The 19,996-nt window shown below is 47.2% G+C and overlaps 1 protein-coding gene across 3 annotated transcripts in view; it reads right to left on the bottom strand.

The window, feature by feature from the left end:
* Positions 1-19,843, bottom strand: part of GART (phosphoribosylglycinamide formyltransferase, phosphoribosylglycinamide synthetase, phosphoribosylaminoimidazole synthetase) — a 35,471-nt gene extending 15,628 nt beyond the window's left edge. Inside the window, exons 1-13 of one of the 3 annotated variants that reach the window (XM_039553855.1) lie at positions 19,770-19,843; positions 16,589-16,646; positions 16,333-16,402; positions 12,092-12,240; positions 7,541-7,636; positions 6,787-6,961; positions 6,043-6,154; positions 4,815-4,883; positions 3,173-3,298; positions 2,506-2,593; positions 2,034-2,119; positions 1,302-1,470; positions 545-776 (exon numbers count right to left, since the gene is read on the bottom strand). In XM_039553855.1, the coding sequence (XP_039409789.1) occupies positions 545-776; positions 1,302-1,470; positions 2,034-2,119; positions 2,506-2,593; positions 3,173-3,298; positions 4,815-4,883; positions 6,043-6,154; positions 6,787-6,961; positions 7,541-7,636; positions 12,092-12,236 (1,298 nt within the window). In that variant the 5' untranslated portion in view covers positions 12,237-12,240; positions 16,333-16,402; positions 16,589-16,646; positions 19,770-19,843. Of the gene's footprint in view, positions 1-544; positions 777-1,301; positions 1,471-2,033; positions 2,120-2,505; positions 2,594-3,172; positions 3,299-4,814; positions 4,884-6,042; positions 6,155-6,786; positions 6,962-7,540; positions 7,637-12,091; positions 12,241-14,705; positions 14,813-16,332; positions 16,403-16,588; positions 16,647-19,769 lie in introns of those variants that run through there. The other 2 variants (XM_039553858.1, XM_039553853.1) reach the window with 2 other exon arrangements.
* Positions 19,844-19,996: the final 153 nt, after the last annotated feature.

The following is a 19,996-nucleotide window of genomic DNA, read 5'->3' as shown; positions in this document are numbered from 1 at the left end:
ATAAGCCAGCTTGAACTTTGTTCATGTATAAAATCACAGAATCTCCTGAGCTGGAAGGGAGCCACAGGGATCACCCAGTCCCACCCCTGGCCCTGCCCAGACCCCCCAGCAATCCCAGCCTGGGCATCCCTGGCAGCGCTGTCCAAACGCTCCTGGAGCTCTGGCAGGTTGGGGCTGTGACCACATTTCATGATATTAAATATTAGACTTCTGGACAGGACAAACCCAGAGCAAAAGCTGTGATCCAAAGTCTAAGAAGCAGAAGTTCACCTTCCCTAAACCAGACCTAGCAACTGCAGCAGCACAGATCATTCCTGTGTGCTTGTCACTGTAGTTTAACTCAGGTTTAGGAGAGTGAGAACATGGATCAGACATTCAAAATGCTCCTCCCTTGGCTGGTCTTGCTGAGCTTGATTACAAGGATGGGGTTAAAACTTGTCAAGAGTTACACAGAATATCAACACCAGTTATTAATACTAACCAGGGATGTGCTTAGATCCTTTTCACACCAGTTATTCCCGCTTCAGGGATTTGCAATATCTACCTGGATTGCCTGAGGAAGGCTATGGCCCGATAGCCAATGTCCCTCCTGTAGATGGCCCCCTGGAAGTGGATGGCAGCCACGCCCAGGTTGGCCTCCTGCAGCGCCGCCGGCAGGTCCTCCTTGATGGCTGTGACTGTGAGCACTCTGCCCCCACTGGTCACCACCCTGCCATCCTTCAGGGCTGTGCCTGCGTGGAACACCTCCAGCCCCAGCTGCTTGGCCTTGGCAAGCCCTGTGGGTATTGTTAAAAAGATCAGCTGTTGGTTAGAATGTTCTCAGTGAAGGGGTATCAAGTGTCTAGAAACCACAGTCAAAGTCAGGGTGATCCTGCTGGGAAATGGGAATAAATCTGTAAAAACTGCCTCTGAAGGAGAGACAAGTCACCTGTGTGCTCAGGGATGTGGGAAGAGGCATTTAGCTGACACACAGCATCTAATTCCAGCTGGGTTTTTATGCCTCAGTGACACCCAGAGCACAAAACATCAGCATCAATGTGACCCAAGAACCTGATCAGAACCACCTGACTGTAGCAGGTATTAAATATCAGTGCTGTGCCAATATCAAATAACAACACGGTGTGGAGAACTGAAAATGCACCAAAATAAACTGAGATGTGTGAAAACCCAGCCGTTCTTGCTGACCCAGAACCAGAGTTTCTACGAACCTCAGTTCTAGTGATTCACCCACATGCAGCAGGAGAGAACAGGGAGAGGCCAGGGGCGAATGAGACTCCTGCAGCTCCTCCTGCTCTCTTTACCTGTTATTTCCAAGCCCTTGGGATATGCTCCTGGATAGCCTTGGCTAGCCATGACCACAGTCACAGCTGCACTGTCCTCTTTCCAAACTGGCATGGAGCTGGCCAGCCTCCTGTTGATCACTGCTTGCAGAACCTCGTACAGGTCACTCCTCAGCAGGGGCAGGATCACCTACACAAACACACAGCAGCAAATCAAACAAGGTGTTCTTGCATTGCCTTCCCTGGCCTTGAAAGCACATTAATGCAGCTGTAAAAACGGCATTAAATATGTCCACATATTGCACTTTCACACATTATACATACAGTGTGTCATCCGTGAGCCCTTAAAAATACTCTTCCTTAAAGAGAATTTCTGTGGGTAAAAGAATTGTTACATATGGAGGGAAAAGGGTGAGGACGAAGAACCTATTCTGAAGAATAGAAATTAAGAGTTTTGTTCCTCTTGTCAACAGCGAGCAAGGAAAAATCCAGAGTCCATTCCAGAAAAGACAGGGAAGTGCTGAGCTCTCCTCAAGCTGACCCTTGCAAAGCCCAGATTTGAGTCCAGCCTACTGGAATCCTCTTTGGAATGGAACAATTTCCTAACAGACCTTCTGCCTTGAACAAACAACCCAAATATTTTAAATCTTGGTGCAATGAGCTGATTATTCACCCCAAAGCTGGTTACCAGTAGTGGTAGATGGTCACAGATTTTACTCCCCCCATAATGCCAAATCATACAAAATAACCCACCTGACACTCTGGGTCACCAAATCTGCAGTTAAATTCCAGAACTTTAGGCCCATCTTTGGTGAGCATTAATCCAGCATAAAGCACACCTAGAACAACAAATGATACAAAAAGATATCTCAGGAACTCACTTGTTTTGAATCTGGTGATAGCAGGGCTGCCACCTGTGCTCAGTGAATTTGAGAAATGGTAAAAATAAATTTAAAAAAAAAAAAAAAATTGTGGTCACAATTTTGCATCTTATTTTTAACATTTTCCTTTCTGTTCTTCCTCACTTGAGGAATTATCCCCTGTTCATGAAATGACCTCTGTTGATTTCCATGGACCCTGAATCAAGCCACTGATACCAAACCCAGTTCCCAATAAATCAAAGCTGTTTCCCTTAACTTCCCGTGTGAGACAGGCAACAAAGAGGAAAAAGCAAAATAAAAAGTTGATCTCCTGATGGTTAAAAATCCCAACGTTTTGTACATACCCAAATAGGGGACACCTTCCTTCCTCATGCCATCCACAGTCTTCTGAAGAACAGTCTCTCTTATCTTCTGCAGCAAATCTTTAGAAATCTAATGAAAAAGGATTAGAAACCAGCGTTTGTAAAAAGGGAGGGATTGATTTTGTGTTTTTAAGAGCCAAGCAGAACTCTTGGATGGTCTCTTGCCCACTCCAATGGAAAGCCAAGAAAGTTTTTCTCTCTATTTCTGCCAATAGAAGTTCCCTATAAAGCAGACCCCAAACCATCTTAAGCCACAGCCAACATTCACCATTAGCTTTGTTTGGCACAAGATAAAACTGTGGGTTTAAGCACTTGGTTCTAATGAGCAGCATTTCATAACACTTCAATCCCAATCAAATATAAGCTTGCAGAAATAACACTCTCCCTTTATAATTCCAAGTAACTCAGTAGAGGTATCGTCCTCTTCAGAGAAATTTGTGAAGCTGGGGATTTTAGTTGGCCATGTCTGCTTTAAGCAGCTCTTTCCATCCAGCTGAGCCCATTCCCTCCTGCTCCTCTTGCTGGAATTAAACATTCCCACAGGTTTTCAGTGATGGCTGTGGTACAGCTGGAGTGAAACATCCTGTTATCAGTCCATTTTCCCATCCTTATCCATGCATTTTTCCCTTCCTTATCAATCCATTTGCACCTGAGGAGCTGGGGAGTAAGCTCCCATCCCTCCTGTGTTGGGGCCTTCGTCTCCATCCAGCAGCCTCTTGTGGTCCTGGGCTGGGGGCATGGGAGCAATGGTGACCCCATCACTGAAACACAGGCACTAAAAACAAGGAAAAGAGTTAAAATTCAAGTGCAATTAGTGCAAATATAGATGGTTTTCACTGTGACAAAGGGATATTCAAGAGGATAAACTCTGCCTCCCTGATAAAATAAATGATGGGGTTCTAAGCATTTGCCTTTTCCTCAGGAAGCAGGGACTCATCTTGTGTGACCTTCCTTCAGAAATTGCCTTTAATAAAACCTAGAAAAATGATACCATCAGCAGTTGCACTGAAAAGAAACACTCCAAAGGTTTAAAAAAATTAATTAATTAAAATACTCCATGATGGAAATTACTTCTTCCTTTCCCTTCCCAGCCCCTGCCCTGGAAGGAAGGCATTACGTTCCTTCCAAGACTTCCTTGTCCTTGCTGATAAAGCTATTTACTTGTGAAATATTTATAAATTATGTATATAGCAGTTGCTTTTGTCCTCAATATCTTCAGAATAACAAGCCTGCTGGCATCTTCTGGAACTGGATGATGTTGTACACTCAAACTGGGTAACGTTGTTCCCTGTCTGGACTAATGGGAGCAATACTCAAAACCATTTTATAATGCTAATTATAAAACCAGCAGGGATCCAAAATAAGCCACAATATTAATATACTAAAAAATAAGTCATTTGTGGAAGGTGAATTATTTTTCTGGGCAAGTCAAGCAGTACATTTCCTTCCTAACTGCCAGTCAGCAGAGCAAAAAACCCACCTTCGACTGCATGTTTGGATTATTGTGTTACATTGCAATAAAGCTGCTTGGTATTCCAAGGAATACTTAGGAGCATGACATATTTCCCACCAGAGAATGAAGGGCTGGATAATCCCTTGGTTCCTAAACAGGTCTAGGCAAGCAGGAGGGAATAAAGACACCCAATATGTGCACATCCATTTCTCCCTGTGGGCAGGAAAGTCTGATCATGGAGAGATGGCAAGAGCTGCGGCTGATTGACTTTGTAACCACCACAGCTCCAAGAGGAATGTTCCCAACTTCCAGCACAAGCCCATTCCAGCCCCAGGACTTGGGGAACCTGAGCTGGAGCTTGGCTGTTGTCCTTTATGTGCTGCAGGTGTCGAGTTGCCCAACCCTGGGCTTCGTTCTCCTTCCCTCCTTCCCACCCTGCCATTTAAACCAGGTCCAGATTTTAAATGAAGGAGCTGAATCAGCTTAGAATGAAGGAAATGTTCTGTGTCTGCAGATAAATCAACACTGTGAAAATACTGAGCTGTCAGAAAATCCTAACACAGATCTGGGCCCTCCATGACACTGAAAGTGTTAAGATTCGGATTTTCTTTTCCATGTGGCACCAGTTATTCTGATTTCATTTGATTTAATTTAATTTAACAGACCACAGGAAGCTTGGTTCTTAGCACAGCTGTCTTTAACCAATACAATTGTATTTATAAGCAGGGAATGGTTTTAATTTAGCTAATAAAATCCTCCTCTGTAGGTGAAGGTACTTGGTGAATCCCAAACAATTCAGAACAGGTAGAACCAAAGTGTTATAGCAAAATGCACTTACAGAAATTTCTTCTCCTTCAAGAAGTTCTTCAACAACAACAGTTTCCCCAGCTGTGCCAAAACTCTTATCCTACAGTAAAACAAAATCTCTTTAGTTCTGTTCCAGTTTTAAACTACTGAAAATGCAACAACAAATATGTATTTTTAATACAGCAAAAATGCAGCACAGGTTTGAGACTATGAATCCATTCTCCCCCCAGGGATGTCAGCAGTGGTAAAATCCCTACTCCTCCTTTCTGCTTATTCTCAAATAAGTGCAGGGTTTATTACTGAGTATTTGCAAATGGCAGAGGGTATTTGTGATTACTGAGCAATTCCTCATGCTCTACATTCTGAAATTCACCCCAACAGCAATGACTGCCAAGCCTCCAATCTGCACTTTCACTTGATAAAGAAGTGCAATTTTATACAACACGTGGGAAGGGAGCAGGATTTTGGTATCCCAGTGCGATACTTGAACCCTGGCTGCATATTCTGGGTAATTAAGAAATTAAGAACAACCAGCCCACACTGCCAAGGTGATTTTGGGGATCTCTAGAACTCTCTAACTTGCTGGTTTTTTGTACACATGAATCGTCCAGTGACCATAGGCTCCCCCCAAATGTGACTGCAGCCCCCATGTTCTGACTCTTGAAGCACAAGTGTGTCAGATAATGTCTCCCATGGATCAGCAGAGCTCCATGGAATTTTAGGATGCTGTGCTGCTGACAGCAGCTGAGGGCCAGACCCGGGAGCCTCAGCTCTGTGTTCCTCACTGGTCAGATAAAAATACTTCATTTGGCCTCACTTCAAATCTTGATGCTCCAAATATATTTGTGGAATACCCTTCCTCAATGTGAATTGCACTTGAAATAATCCCACTAGAATCTGACTACACATTTAAGTGCTGTGCTTAGTCCAAATGGTGCTTGTAAAGATCACCTCAATCACTGAGTTCGTGTTCCTGCACTGTGGGACCTGCAGGATTGCAGAAGTCTCATACAGTGAAAAAAAAAAAGGAATTGCATATATGAGTAAGTGAAATAAGGGTGGGTTTTCATGAAGAATGGTTTTATTTTAGCCTAAAGGAACTGCCTCAAGCAATAAATAAAACCGAGTTTCATGGCTGGCCAAATAAAAGGGTAAAAGATTTGATGTCTGACAGCCAAGTTCCTGTTACATGAAAGGAGGAGTATCTGTGATGCTCTGAGGTGCTGAACAGCTGATTTGGTGCTGACATTCCTGCTCACCTGCATGATTTCAGTGACAGCTCTGCAGGCCTCCTCCTTGGTCGAAGCCACGATGACTCCTTTGCCAGCTGCCAGGCCACTGGCTTTGACAACCAAAGCAGGGAAGTTGGCACTGCCAAGGCACAGGACAGACACTCCACATGAACAGTCCTTGCAAAGACACTTTGAACGTTTCAAGAGTCGAAAGACCAAAGTACTTCTCAGTTTTCACAGCAACCTTATTGAGTAACACACAAATCACACCAGGCTGCTCTCGTTATGCTCTGCCTGAGAAGGGTTTCTGCTTCCTTTCCCCACCAGGGAATTTCCTGACTGTTCATTACTGCTTTCCATTCGGGAATTTACTCTTGTATCATCTGGGGTCACCTGGGTTGTACTGTGATGAGCAGATCATCAGTTGCTGAGTAATTCTCCAGGTTTTTTTGGTGGAGAAGAGGGACAAGAAGCCAGCACAGATGGCTCTGGGCTGCTCCCTGCCTTTCCCCAGCAGGCAGACTGGCAAAAGAATAACAGCTTGTCCTACATTCTCCTGTGAACTGAACACTGAACTTTCATTTCATTTCAAAGCAGGAGGAACCTTTTTTCTCAGACTTGCTGCAGTTTGAGAGAGTCGTGGTGGGTGACCCTGTGAAACCTTGGCAGATGTTCTATCCCAAAAGTGTTGATACATGAGCAATTGTTTGATTGGTTTGGATATCCAGCACACTGTCAGTAAGAATATGTCTAAAATGACAAGAATTGTACCTGTTGATGAAGCCACATGCTGCTTTGGGATCAGTGAAGGCTTTCCATCTGGCAGTGGGGATCTCATGACGATCCAGAAAGGCTTTGGTAAAGCTCTTGCTGGACTCCAGCTGAGCTGCCTTTGCTGTGGGGCCAAAACACCTGATCCCAGCTGCTGTCAAGTCATCCACAATTCCTAAACACAAAACATGTTATAAATCTCCAGATGATTTATGGGAGTCAGGCCAGCCAAGTCCAGGGGTGCACGATTCCTTGGAGCAAGAATGCCAGGAACAAGAAGTGATCTGCGTGTCTGCAGTGCCTGCTTTCCTCACTGGAACCAGGAGCAGGGAACCCTGCACCACTGGAGGCCCCCAGGATGTGCTGGGTTTGGGAAAGGATGACAATCCTCCCTTGGTTTAAGACACCTTTGAGCTAAAAGGTCAACATGAGTCTTCTGTGAAGATGACAAATGGTTTAAGCAGAAAAACTATCAGCACGTTTATAATTAGGGTTTTTATTACCAAGACTCAAATTATAATTATTTCAAAACATGAAAACTCCATAGGAAAACCAAAACTGGCTTTCTTGCTCACACACTACCCTTCAGAAATTCCTTTTCACCTCAGCACGACTCTGAATTTCAGGGAAACTGCCCCAGAGGATCTGTTTCCATTCAGACTGGAGACACTGGTGAGTGATGCACAGATGAGGATTAAAATTTACTTTTCTTCCTAAATGCTCAAGGCTGTGATTTCCAGCTTGTTTCTCTTACCAGCAGCAAGAGGAACCTCGGGACCAACCACCACCAGCCTGATGTCCTGATCTCTGCAGAACTGGGCAACGGCAGCATGGTCACTGACTGGAACAGCTGTTGGAGACACAAAACAGGGGAAGATCCCATCCATGGGTGCTCCTCTGAGTTGTCACAGAGCACTCACCAGCCTCACCTTTTGGGCTGCCAGGTCACTGGGAACCTAGAAGAGTGAAGCCCACACTGGCAGAGACTCACCCAAAACAGACCCCCAAACCCCAGGCAAAGGCTCTGGTTGGACATCCACCTTCAGAGAGTCATAAATCATGGAATCCTGGAATATCCAGAGCTGGAAGGGACCCACGGGGATCACCCAGTCCCACCCCTGGCCCTGCCCAGACCCCCCAGCAATCCCAGCCTGGGCATCCCTGGCAGCGCTGTCCAAACGCTCCTGGAGCTCTGGCAGCCTCGGGGCCATGCCCATTCCCTGGGGAGCCTGGGCAGTGCCCAGCAGCCTCTGGGGAAGAACCTTTCCCTAAAATCCAACCTGAGCCTGCCCTGGCCCAGCTCCAGCCGCTCCCTGGCTGCTGTCCCTGGCCCAGGAGCAGAGATCGGAGCTGTCCCTGCGCTGCCCCTCGGGAGGAGCTCTGCCCTCAGGCTCCTCTGCTCCAGCTGGACAAGCCAAGGGACCTCAGCTGCTCCTCATGGGGCCCCTCCAGACCCTTCCCCACCTTCATAGCCCTGTCAACCCACCTTGCTCTTGAAGGTGAGATAAAAAGCTCTGGGATCCCCTGGGCTGCCAGCCAGCAAACCGGTCTGACCCCCTTGTGTTTGCCAGCACAAGCCACATTGCAAAGAATCCAAGAAAAAAAAACTCAAAAGGGAAAAAAAAATTTCTTTCCAGCAAGTTTCCTCCCTGAGGATGGTCACCATGGAGCTTTACAGATGTAAGACCAGGTTGGACACTGGGGATTGGAGCAGCGTGGGACAGTGGAAGGTGTCCCTGCTCATGGTATGGGCTTTAAGGTCCCTTCCAACCCACACCATTCCACAATTCTGTGATTTTATGATTTTGGTGCCAGGAGGGTGTTGGGGATGAAACAAACGGTTGGTGGTAGAATTCCAACTCATCTATTTTCTTTTTTTCTTTCTTTCTTTAGTGCCAGTTAAAATTGCACCAAACTGAGCCCTCTGAAACCAAGGGGAATCAGAACTTTTTTTAATATTATGGTGAACTTAATTAAGAAGGACACTGTGCTGTCACTATGGCTGAGGATATGTGGGCTCAAGTTGTTACAACCATGATCTTTCCAAAAACAAACATTCGGTGTGATGACACTTGGAATGCCCCAAACTGAGCAAACAAAAGAAACGTCCTGCACCAAAGACAATAATGTCAATCTCATGATCCAAAAGTTACGCAAAGCTCTGCAATTCCACTGCTTTTATCATGAATAAATAAAGCCAAGGTCTGCAGAGGATGGGAACACGGATCCAGAGAGCCAAAAAAGAGATGAGCACAGCGTGGATTGGCTGCTTATGCAGGGAGGAGACTGAGCACACCAGGGCACAGGGCTGGCAAGGGGAGAACAGAATCCCAGGATCATCAGGGCTGGCAGAGCCCTTCAGGATCACCCAGTGCCACCCCAGCAGCACCAGCAGCACCCCAAAGCCTGTCCCCAAGGGCCACATCCAGACTCCTCCTGAGCACTCCCAGAGACAGTGACTCCAGGCAGCTTATCCCAAAGCCTCACCACTCTGCAGGGAAAAAATGTTTCCAATCTCCAATCTGAACCTCCCCTGGTACAACTTAGGGCCATTTTCTCTCATCCTTTCCCTTGGGACATGGCAGAAGACTGCCAATACACTGGGAGCTGATGGTCTCTCCAATCAGTTTCTGGGAAGTGATGAGAGAGGAAGGAGAGAACAGGATTTTGTGTCTGTGCCATTGTGTGCTCCCCATCCTGGATGAATAAATTCATAGGATCACAGATTCCCAGACTGATTTGGGTTGGGAGGGACCTCAAAGCCCATCCAGTGCCACCCCTGCCATGGCAGGGACACCTCCCACTGTGCCAGGCTGCTCCAAGCCCCAATGTCCAGCCTGGCCTTGGGCACTTCCAGGGATCCAGGGGCAGCCCCAGCTGCTCTGGGCACCCTGTGCCAGGGCCTGCCCACCCTCCCAGGGAACAATTCCTGCCCAATCTCCCATCCAGCCCTGCCCTCTGGCACTGGGAAGCCATTCCCTGTGTCCTGTCCCCCCAGCCCTTGTCCCCAGTCCCTCTCCAAGCAGAGAAAAGAAAGAGCCTGGAATTCACCCCAGATTTCTTGCTGCAGGTCTGATCTACTCATGATATGAACAGTGAGTGTGGCACAAGATTTACATGATGGGGAAATGTCCTGTCAACAAACAAGAAGGAATAAATCATGTTGATTATCCATGATTTTACTTCCCTCCCAAACATCATTTTCCTCAGCTTGTTGACTGAAAGGGGACCTTTCTGTAACTGTGTTTGCTTAAAACAACAGCTGAACATTCCTTTGGAACAGACAGGAGGACCTTGGACCAAGGCTTTCAAAGGTGGAGCTTAAATTCAAGAGCACAAGTTGCACTGAGAAGTAAAATGTGACAGAAGGAGGTGTCAGGATAGTGAAGCCCACTCACAGACACACCTATGTCTGTCTGCATTCAGCAAGCCATTGTCTGTGCTTCTGCACCAAAACTGCCCTGATAATCCAGTCTAAATTGAACATAAACCTGTATTTAGGCACTCAGCCTAAATCCCTCTTTATTGCTGGAAACAATTACCAGCTTAGATCAACCACAAAAATTTTTTTCTTACTTGAATGCAGGCAAAGTTTGAAAGATTTAAGGTTATTTATCATTTTCAGCTCACTTTTTCACGTTTCAGTAATCACCCAAGACCCAGTGGAGTTGCAATGTTAATTAAAGGCAATTCTGTGACCCACGAAGGCAGAAGAAACTTTCAGAGCCAAATCTTGATTATACCAAAAAATCCCCAGAAAGCAGGGAAGGAGTTTCCCAGACATTCCCAGATTTCCCAGGTATTGTTGCCCACACAACACAACAGGGCTCATGTGGTTCTGTAAAGCTGTTTCCCATTTTCCACCCTGAGTTAAATCAAGGCCCCAGTGACAGCACTGAAATTCCTGAACAGGTGAGCCAAATTCTTTCCTTAAAAACCCACATAAGTCAAACTCTTCACAAATTCTGGATTCTTCCTGGGCTGGTGAAGATTTCTCTCCCACAGCACAGGTGAGCCCATGTGCAGAGCAAAACAATTTATTCCACATGGGAGATTTCATGGACCTGGCTCGAGCTCAACCATCATCCACTGGTGGTTCAAAGTTTTTTTATGGAATGAGAGAGAAAAAAGAACCAGCAGGGGTTTAAAAAGGCACAGCTTGAAGAAAAAAAACCCCTGGAATTCCCATTCCACAGGCCCTGCAGCCTGGCACCGACCCCATTTAGCACAAAGGTAAAGGGGGTTTTTTCACTTTCTGGTCCTGTCAAGCTCTTCCTTCCAGGCCTCTCCTCAGAGGCCCAACAGAGCAACTCACGATGCTGTGACTGGTCAGAGAAGTTAAGGACAAAGTTCTTTAAAAAGCCTGTAATGAAGCATTCCAATGGAATTCTAGACAATAATTCCCTGCTGTACAAGAACCTGACAGGACTCAGGTTTCCACACGAGACAGCAACACACAGAGCTGCTCCCACACCAACACGAGTGCAGAAAATGGATGGGTATGATCCACACTCACATGCATCCTGTGTTAACTCGAATTCTGTATCTTAGCACACGTTCTAAAGGGAAAACTGAAGTCTTAGGTGGGGTAAAGCCCCTCACTCAGGATCCAGTATGGAAAGGACACAGGAATCTCTGTGGTTTGGACCGATTCCCTGGTCCATTTTGTTGAAATGCAGGACCAAATTTTGGATACTCAATTTGCAACCTCTGAAGCTTGATTTCTCAAAACCAAAAACGATGAAAAGCTTCAGTTACAGCCAGTCAGAGCTTAATATGTTAAACTAAGAGCTCAAACCAGGCAGCCAGTACACAGAGAGAAATACTGGAAAATAACCTTGATTTCTTAAGGTCACTAAGACAAAGGAATGAATTTATGTTCACAGTGACAGAGTGCTCTTGTCACGGGTTGTGGTGATCATGGGGTTTCAACACCATTCTGAGAACAAAGGAGGAAACTGAGGTGGGAACCACAGCAACTATCCTGAGCTGAATTCCCAGAGGAACAGCTCTGGCTTAATCCTCCAAACCCAAGCATAAAGAATGAGATATCATAGCTGAGATCTTATAAAACTAATGACACAACTTACACAAGGCTTTGCTCAGACTTTTTTTTTTTCTTCTTAACTGCATCTAAAATATATTTTACATGCCCAAAACCTTAAAAAATGGTAATCCATCATCATCATCTCACCATCATCATGTCACTATAATCATCATCCTTTCACACTACCAGCTGTGATTTCAGCTCAAGACTTTCCCGGTTGAGTTATCAAATTTAAAAATGGTATTTTTTTGTTTTTACCTGAATTGGAGATTTTTCCATTGTCAGCTGTCCCTGCATTTCCCGGGGCCACAAACACGTGTTTCACGTGTGGGGACTGGGCCAGCTTCCAGGCCAGGGCGTGTTCTCTGCCTCCGCTGCCGATCACCAGCACCCGCTCAGCCATGGGTCTGCAGGAAAATCAGGACACAAGGAAAACAGCTGGAATTAGCTGGGGGAGGTGGGGAAAGCAAACTGCAGGCACCACAAAGTGCTGGAGAACTTCATCAGATGTGATACACACTAAACCTCCAAGGCTGAACTGCCCCAGAGCATACCAGGAACCAGTCAGGAAAACCATCCTGGGGTTGATTTTGCCACATTGGAAACTGCTCCTACTCATACAGGAGTCTGGGATAGAAGAAAAACCATGATGAGTGACCAGGCTGGGATTTGCAGCCTAGAGAATCACAGATTCCCAGAGGGGTTTGGGTTGGAAGGGATCTTGAAGCCCATCCATTGCCATCCCTGCCATGGGCAGGGACACCTTCCACTGTCCCATGTTGCTCCAAGCCCCATCCAATTCGGCCTTGCACAGGATGGGGAGTCCACAGCCTCTCTGGGCAACAATTCCTTGGAGAATCCAAGTCTGCAAAGGTCAAAGCCCTTCTGAGATGCACCCACTGCAGGAACAGTGTTGGAAGCTGGATGGGGCCACTCAAGAGTTTTTAGAGGCAATGCCTGAAAAGTTCTGAACATCTCATGGAAATGAAAGGCTCCAGCAATGAGACGTGGAAATAACTTCCAGCTCTGGCTTTCCTGGGAGAGAACAACCACGAGGCCAGCAACAGGTGGCATTAATAAAGGAGCTCACTCAGACAACGTAGTGTGGGGTTTCCACTCCACTCTCCTGTTCCAGTGAGGTTTGAGAAAACACATGGACATGCTGCTGGCCAGTGGGATTGGGTCCATGGGTGAGCACGTCATCAGCCGGGTGTGCACACACAGCTTACGCACACGGGGCTCCCGGCAAAAGTACAACGTGTTCTCTGAGCAGCTCTGGAAGCCTCTGCTTTCTGAGATTTACTTCTGTGTGCACTCTCCACACATTTCCTGATGGAAGAGCTCACTTGCACTGACAAAACCCACTGGAAGTCAGAAAATAGTAAAGAAAAAAAGGAAGGACATAGTTTGTAAACTAATTATGTATGTCCTTATTTGGACCTAGAATAATAGCCAGTTTGGTTTGGGAGGAATCTTAAAGCTCATCCCATTCCAACCCCCTGCCAACCACCTTCCACTGTCCCAGCGTGCTCCAAGCCCCAATCCAGGGATCCAGGGGCAGCCCCAGCTGCTCTGGGCACCCTGTGCCAGGGCCTGCCCACCCTGCCAGGGAACAATTCCTGCCCAATCTCCCATCCAGCCCTGCCCTCTGGCACTGGGAAGCCATTCCCTGGCTCCTGGCCCTCCAGGCCTTGTCCCCAGTCCCTCTCCAGCTCTCCTGGAGCCCCTTTAGGCCCTGCAAGGGGCTTTGAGCTCTCCCTGATCCTTCTCTCCTCCAGGTGAACACCCCCAGCTCTCCCAGCCTGGCTCCAGGGCAGAGGCTGTAGGCATCCCCTCCCATTCTCCCATTGCCCGGAGGAGGAACAGAGCCCAGATAAGAGTTTAGGACAAAAGGAACCACGAGTGTCCCTGATGTAATCCCAGCACACACAACACACAACCAGGGCCACCCTCTTCATGCAGCTGGTCACTGACCTGCACTTGTCCAGTGCCCCAAGGTGAGCTCAGAGATCTCTCCTTTGCAGGAGGACAAGAGAGGATGACAACACAAAATGTATCTTAGAAAAGGGGAAAAAAACCCACAAAACCTAAAAGATTTCTAAGGGAAAAGCAAAAATGATCCAAAGCAGATTTTTAGATAGGGCAGGGATGTGCCTTTCCTTCACATCAGCTGCTACAGCTTGACTTGAGCAAAGATGCCCTGATGAGGAAAAACATCTGGACTAGGCAAAATATCTAGGTAGAATAAAGTCAAAATAAACACGGATAGGAGGATTAAATATAGAAAATTAACACTGAGTTGTTCACTATCAACTCAAGACACCAGAGCTAACATTTAATGGTAGTTTCATGCTGGGGAACACCAACAGGTTTCTAATCCAGTGTTGGGCCAAATACAGATATTGCAAAGTTGCAGACATGTTTTAATTTTAAAACTCCACAATTACTTGCAATAAAAAAATCTCAGGCTAAAAATGATCAGTTTTGGTACAGATATTTGGGAAACCCCATTATAATCAACTCTTTTATATTACAACTCAAGAAAGAAGAAAAGATAAAAGAATGAGGGATAGAACAAAGGGATGAATTAGATAAAGACAGTACTATAATAGTAATATAGAAGAGCATTTATCACACAGCAGGCAGCTGTCTCCTTGAAGTTAAGTGAGCATTGTCAGTGGTGCCCAGAGCCAGTGGCCACTAAACAGCATTTTTAAGGCAAGTTTTATCAATAGTAAGTTGAACTATACACAACATAATTTTCTGAAAAAATATTTTAAAATTTTAACTTCTAAGATGTTAAAATTTTTTAATTTAATAATTTAAAATCTTTAAACCAGAATGATTTAAACCCAAGAGAGCCCATACTCACTCTGTGCTACGTGTACCAGGCTGAGGAGAGCAGGACTCAGGAGCTCAGAGGCACAAAGAGAGCAGAGATTGGCAGCCCCTGGTTAAAATGTCCCTGCCCCAACATTCCCGCCCCACTGATGACCCTGCAGGCAGCCAATGGTCAGGGAACTCTGGCCATTCCAGCTGGGAATAGGCAACAGAAGCTTCCCTACAAATGCTCTAGGAGTGAGAGGCAAAAGCTTTGCAGAACAGGAGCAGCTCATCCTATTGTTTCTAAACATGCAAAATAAATTCTGTCCCATCCCAGGTTTTTTTTTTCCAGTTAAAAAATGTTCATTAATCAGCTTGGGAACATTCTCTTTTTATCTAAAAATCAGGATCTGCAGTTTTGCAATAAATAAAAATTAGTCTATGTAATCAACAGTATGAAAAATAAGGGGTATGATGCAAATTATCATGGAATGGTTTGGGTTGGAAAGGACATTAAAGTCCATCCAGTGCCACCCCTGCCATGGGCAGGGACACCTCCCACTGTGCCAGGCTGCTCCAAGCCCCAATGTCCAGCCTGGCCTTGGGCACTGCCAGGGATCCAGGGGCAGCCCCAGCTGCTCTGGGCACCCTGTGCCAGGGCCTGCCCACCCTCCCAGGGAACAATTCCTGCCCAATCTCCCATCCAGCCCTGCTCTCCTTCAGCTTAAGGCCCTTAAGAAATTCACACTCCACTAAGCCCACACTGCTGATCAGCACAGCCTGAAGACCCAGTGACACTGTGGCCACCTCAAGTGACTCACCACGATGGCAACTCACTCAAAGAATCACCCCCTTTTCTTCCCTGAGGTAACATATTTTGGTGCTACTCTCAGCTGAAAGAATTCATCACATACAGGACAAAGCTTTATATGGGAGCAGTAAAGAGAACAAGCCATGTCTGATATTTTCAAATAATATTTAATCATTTTATATCAAAATGTGAGTGAAAATTAAGTTTCACACATTTGTTTGGAAGGTCAGTGTTATTTGTGCATCCCACTATGGTATCCTAGCAACTTTTATTTAGGAATGTGGCTTGAGAAGAATTTGTGGTGGCAATGCCAGTTTAGGAGGCTCAGATGTAGCCATGGCAGCTTCTGTTTTGCACTGACACTCAAACATAGCACGGAGGCCCCTCTGCTGCCCAGCAGGACCTCACTTTAAAAATGAAGATTCCAAGAGGCAACATTCCTTCTTATTTTTGTTACTAATCCAGCAGTCAAAACTTTGTTCTCAAAAGACCTAAAGTCATTCACAAGGTAGATATTTACTCTGTGAGGATTATCAAACCCCTGAGATTTTTGGAAGCAACATGTGAAATCCTTAAAGATTCCAAACCACGGGATATCATTACCTTCTGCAACCATTGTCTGCTTCGGTAAAGAAGGAGATGTTTGTTTAAAAGATGTTTTAAAATGAAGGTAAGTGACATTTCAGGAGAGGGTCTGTTGTTAGGTCCTTATAAGAAGTGAGAACAGGAAAGAAGAAACGAGTTAATCACTCCATGTATCCAGGAGGAGAGGAGGCAAGGATAGAGTGAAGACAAGGAGATTCCCAGAGCTTATCCCCGAGGATGCCAGGACAAAGTCAGCAGGGATGAGCATCAGCCCAGAGACCTTTATCCTCACTGCAGGAAGGAGCTGGGGCTCACCAACAAACCAGGGAACTCCTCCTCTCGACCAGGGCCTGTGGAGCACAGAAAATCAAGTGAGGGAGGCAAAGCCCACAGTCCTGAGAGCCTTCCCCATCCCGACTCCTGCACAGGGCACGGAGAGGTTCCAAATACAGGGAGCAGTGACATGAGGCACTCAGGTGCTGTCCCTTCCCTGGGAACAGGCCAGGGACAGGAGCCACTGACCTTCCCAAACTTACCTTGTGCACAGACCTGGGGGTTACACTCAGCTCCTTGGCTGCATTTATGAACAGAACTCTGTAAGAAAACATAAACTCCTTAAGCAATTTATTCTCAAGTGTGATGCAAGACACCTAAATATTTAATCTCAGCTGGGTGGAGTATTTCAATAAGGCAGTGCCTTATCACTTTACCTCAAACTACAGCAGGAAAGGTGCAACTAAAATCAGATCTCTGCACTCCAGCACAAACAGCAAAGGCTCTGACTGAAGCTTGCTGCTTCAGACTGTGTATTTTTTTAAATTAAGATCCAGTGCTGTTGCTTTCCTCTGTGCTCCTCTATATCTTTGCTTCCCAACACTGGAATTCAGGAAACCTGATGCAGGAATTCAAGTTTCTTTAGATCAAAGACATGGTCCTTGCCCAGAGTGTTCTTAATTCAGGGCCAGGTTGGACAGAGCTTGGAGCAACCTGGTCTAGTGGAGGGTATCCCTCAACAGAGCAAGGGGTGGAACTAGATAAGCTCCTCCAACCCATACTATCCTGGGATGCAATGAACTCCTATCCTTCTTAGAGCTGAGTCTGGAAAATGGCCCAGCAGTGGCAGCACTTTCCTGAACAGTGCAGACCCAGTGTCACTGTAAAGGTTCAACCCCCACAACCCCCAGCCCCTGGAGGGGAGCTCTCAGCACTTGGCTCTGGACTAAAGGACAAGGTTCATTCTTCCTCTTGCAGTCAGGCAGGAGAAGAAAAAAAAGAATTCTCACAGGAGTCAGGAAAAACCCCAAATTGGGAAGGCTGTGCAGTTCCCACCCCACTGAGGGCTGTGTGTTTCTGACCCCAACAGTCTGAGCTGTTTATGAGTTTTAGGGGTTTTTTCATAGACCTGTTATGGGATAAAATAATCAAAAGAAGGGACTGGAGAAGAAGCCAAAACTTGGAACTTCCTCCTCCCACTTCAAACTTAAAACTTTCTCCTCTCAACTTCAATTCCCTCCGAGGACCCACCCTGCCATCCTCTACTCAGCTCCCAAACTCGCTCACAGCCAGGCTATGCAGTCCCAGACCCCCATGGGCTGAACCCAGCTCTTCTGCTCTCTGAATTAATCCACGGGTTGAGTCTCTCCTTAGGAGCTCACTGCACATTCCGAGTGCTCCCAGAGCTTGGCACTCAGGAGGGGAGCTCCGGGCCGGCCTTCCCAGGGAATCTCTGCCAGCTGCTGGCCCCTGTTCAGGCTCGGGATGCGCAAGCTGCAGGTTCAGCGACTGCGGGCGCACACGGGGCTGAGCTGCCCTTGCCTGGGGCTGCTCCCCATTGGTCCCACCAACTTCTCCACCTCCAGGCTCTCCTTCCCTCTCCCTCCCGTGTGTGCCAAGGGTGTGCAGTCACTTGGATCAGGAAAACAGTGCTGGAAAGCTGACACCACAATGGTAACCAATGCAGCAAAGTAAATATATCTATATCTGTATGCATATATAAAGGAAATACTCCCAGCTTAGCGAGCTGAGCTAGGTCCCTGAGGGATGAAGGATCACGACAGGAGCACAAGGGAAGCAGCAGCACAAGGCAGCCAGGGACGGTGAAGAGAGCAAACCCAGCGGTGCCCTCGGATCATCCCGACTGATGGAGTGACCAGGACACACTCGGTGGCTGCAAGTTTGCACTCCCATTCCCACCTCCTGCCCCAGCCTGTTCCTGGTCCCAGGAAGAGACATGGAATCAGGGGCTGGGGATGTCTCTCTGCATTTTTTTTTTCTGTGTGGCTCAGTTTCCAGATGGAATTCACGGTGTCAAGGGTGCAGGCAGCTCTGAGGCACAACAAAAAACAGCCATGGCAACCAAACCTGCAAAATGGCCAGAATCCCGCAAGAGAACTGCAAGGTTAGGTTGGGACAGGATTAGGCTCTTCCTGAAGGAAAAAAAACACAGCCTTAGAAAACTTTTCATTTCCTCAGACTTCAATACATGAAGACCTGCTGAAGTAGCTCGGAGGCCTCCAGAATTTGCTGGCAATTATGATTTTTAGTTAGATCTTTGGTTTAAATAAGCTTTTTCTGCTCACGTGTTTTATTTAGGATGAATTCCTGGCTGTCACCTGGCCGTAAAGAATCATGGACAGTTTGGGTTGGAAGGAAGCTTAAAAATCATCTCATTCCACCTCCTGCCATTCAGTGTGGTGTAGAAAACAAAATAAAAGAAGAAAAGTCCTTATTTTATGTGTCCTTCATGACCCAAGCTGAGGCTCCACAAGACAGGCCCCTTGTTTCCATGTGTGATCCTCCAAACAGCTGGATTTGGCATTTTTCAAGGCAAAACATTCCCTCAAGTTTTGCTGCTAAAAATAAATAGGATCATAAACTTTTACAACCACCCCCAAAGTACTAAATTTGACACTTCAAGCAATGTAGGATGCTGGAAGCGCTCAGTGTTTTGTACCACCATGAGGGGGAGAAATATCCTTGAAACGCCCTTTCGGTGTTACCCTTCCAGGTACATACACAAAATAGGGGAATAATTATTCACTCTGCTCATTAATTCCAGTATCTACTGGATAGATTAAAAAATTCTAAAAAAAGTTGGTAAGCCCCCAACTTTGCAAACAGCAGGGAAAGAACCCAAGTGAGTCAAAGTCCGAAACCAGAGAGGTTCGAAGTTTAATATTTACTTCAAGCAAATATTTCACCAGTTTGGCCGTGAGGGCCAAGCCGTGAGGGAATTGCTATGAGGGCAATGCTGTGAGGGCCAAGCCGTGACGGGGATGCCATGAGGGCCATGCCATGAGAGGATGTGCCATGAAGGGGACGCCTTGAGGGCCATGCCCTGCGGGTACCGCTGTGGGGGTTATGCTGTGAGAGCCAAGCCATGAGGGGGACTGCCATGAGCGGGACGCCACGAGGGCACTGCCATGAGGGCCAAGCCATGACAGGGACACCATGAGGGGGTGCCGCGAGGGTCGAGCCGTGAGGGAGTTTGCCATGAAAGGGACGCCGTGAGGGCCAAGCCATGAGGGAACTCGCCCTGAAGAGCGGAGCTGCCGTGAGGGGGTGCCCCGCCATGTTGCGGCGCGGGCTGGGGCGCGCATGGCCCGGGCCGCCCCCCGCGCCCCCAGCCCGGCTCGGGCAGCGCGGGGGGCACCGGCAGCCGCAGACCCCGAGCGAGCCGCGGCCCCTGCGCGGTTCCAGCGCAGCTGGGTCACTTACTGTGCTCCGGGGGGACGCGGGAGCGGGAAGGATCCTCCGCCAGGCCCGGAACTACAGCACCCAGCGAGCACCGCGGCACCGGCGCGGGAGGAGGGACCGGGAGTGTGTGAGCGATGTCGCGACTGGGGGAGCCGTAGTTCCCTTTGGCGCAGAAATTCCTCAAGTCCAGGAGTAAGAGGCGGGTGGGAAAAGGGGGCTAGGAGGCCGAAAGACCTCCTGGATGTCCA

Source organism: Corvus cornix, chromosome 1 (assembly GCF_000738735.6).
Source record: "Corvus cornix cornix isolate S_Up_H32 chromosome 1, ASM73873v5, whole genome shotgun sequence".
Classification (NCBI taxonomy): Eukaryota; Metazoa; Chordata; class Aves; order Passeriformes; family Corvidae; genus Corvus; species Corvus cornix.
Note: the sequence above shows the minus strand (reverse complement) of the source record. Positions and strands in the feature narration are given on the sequence as shown.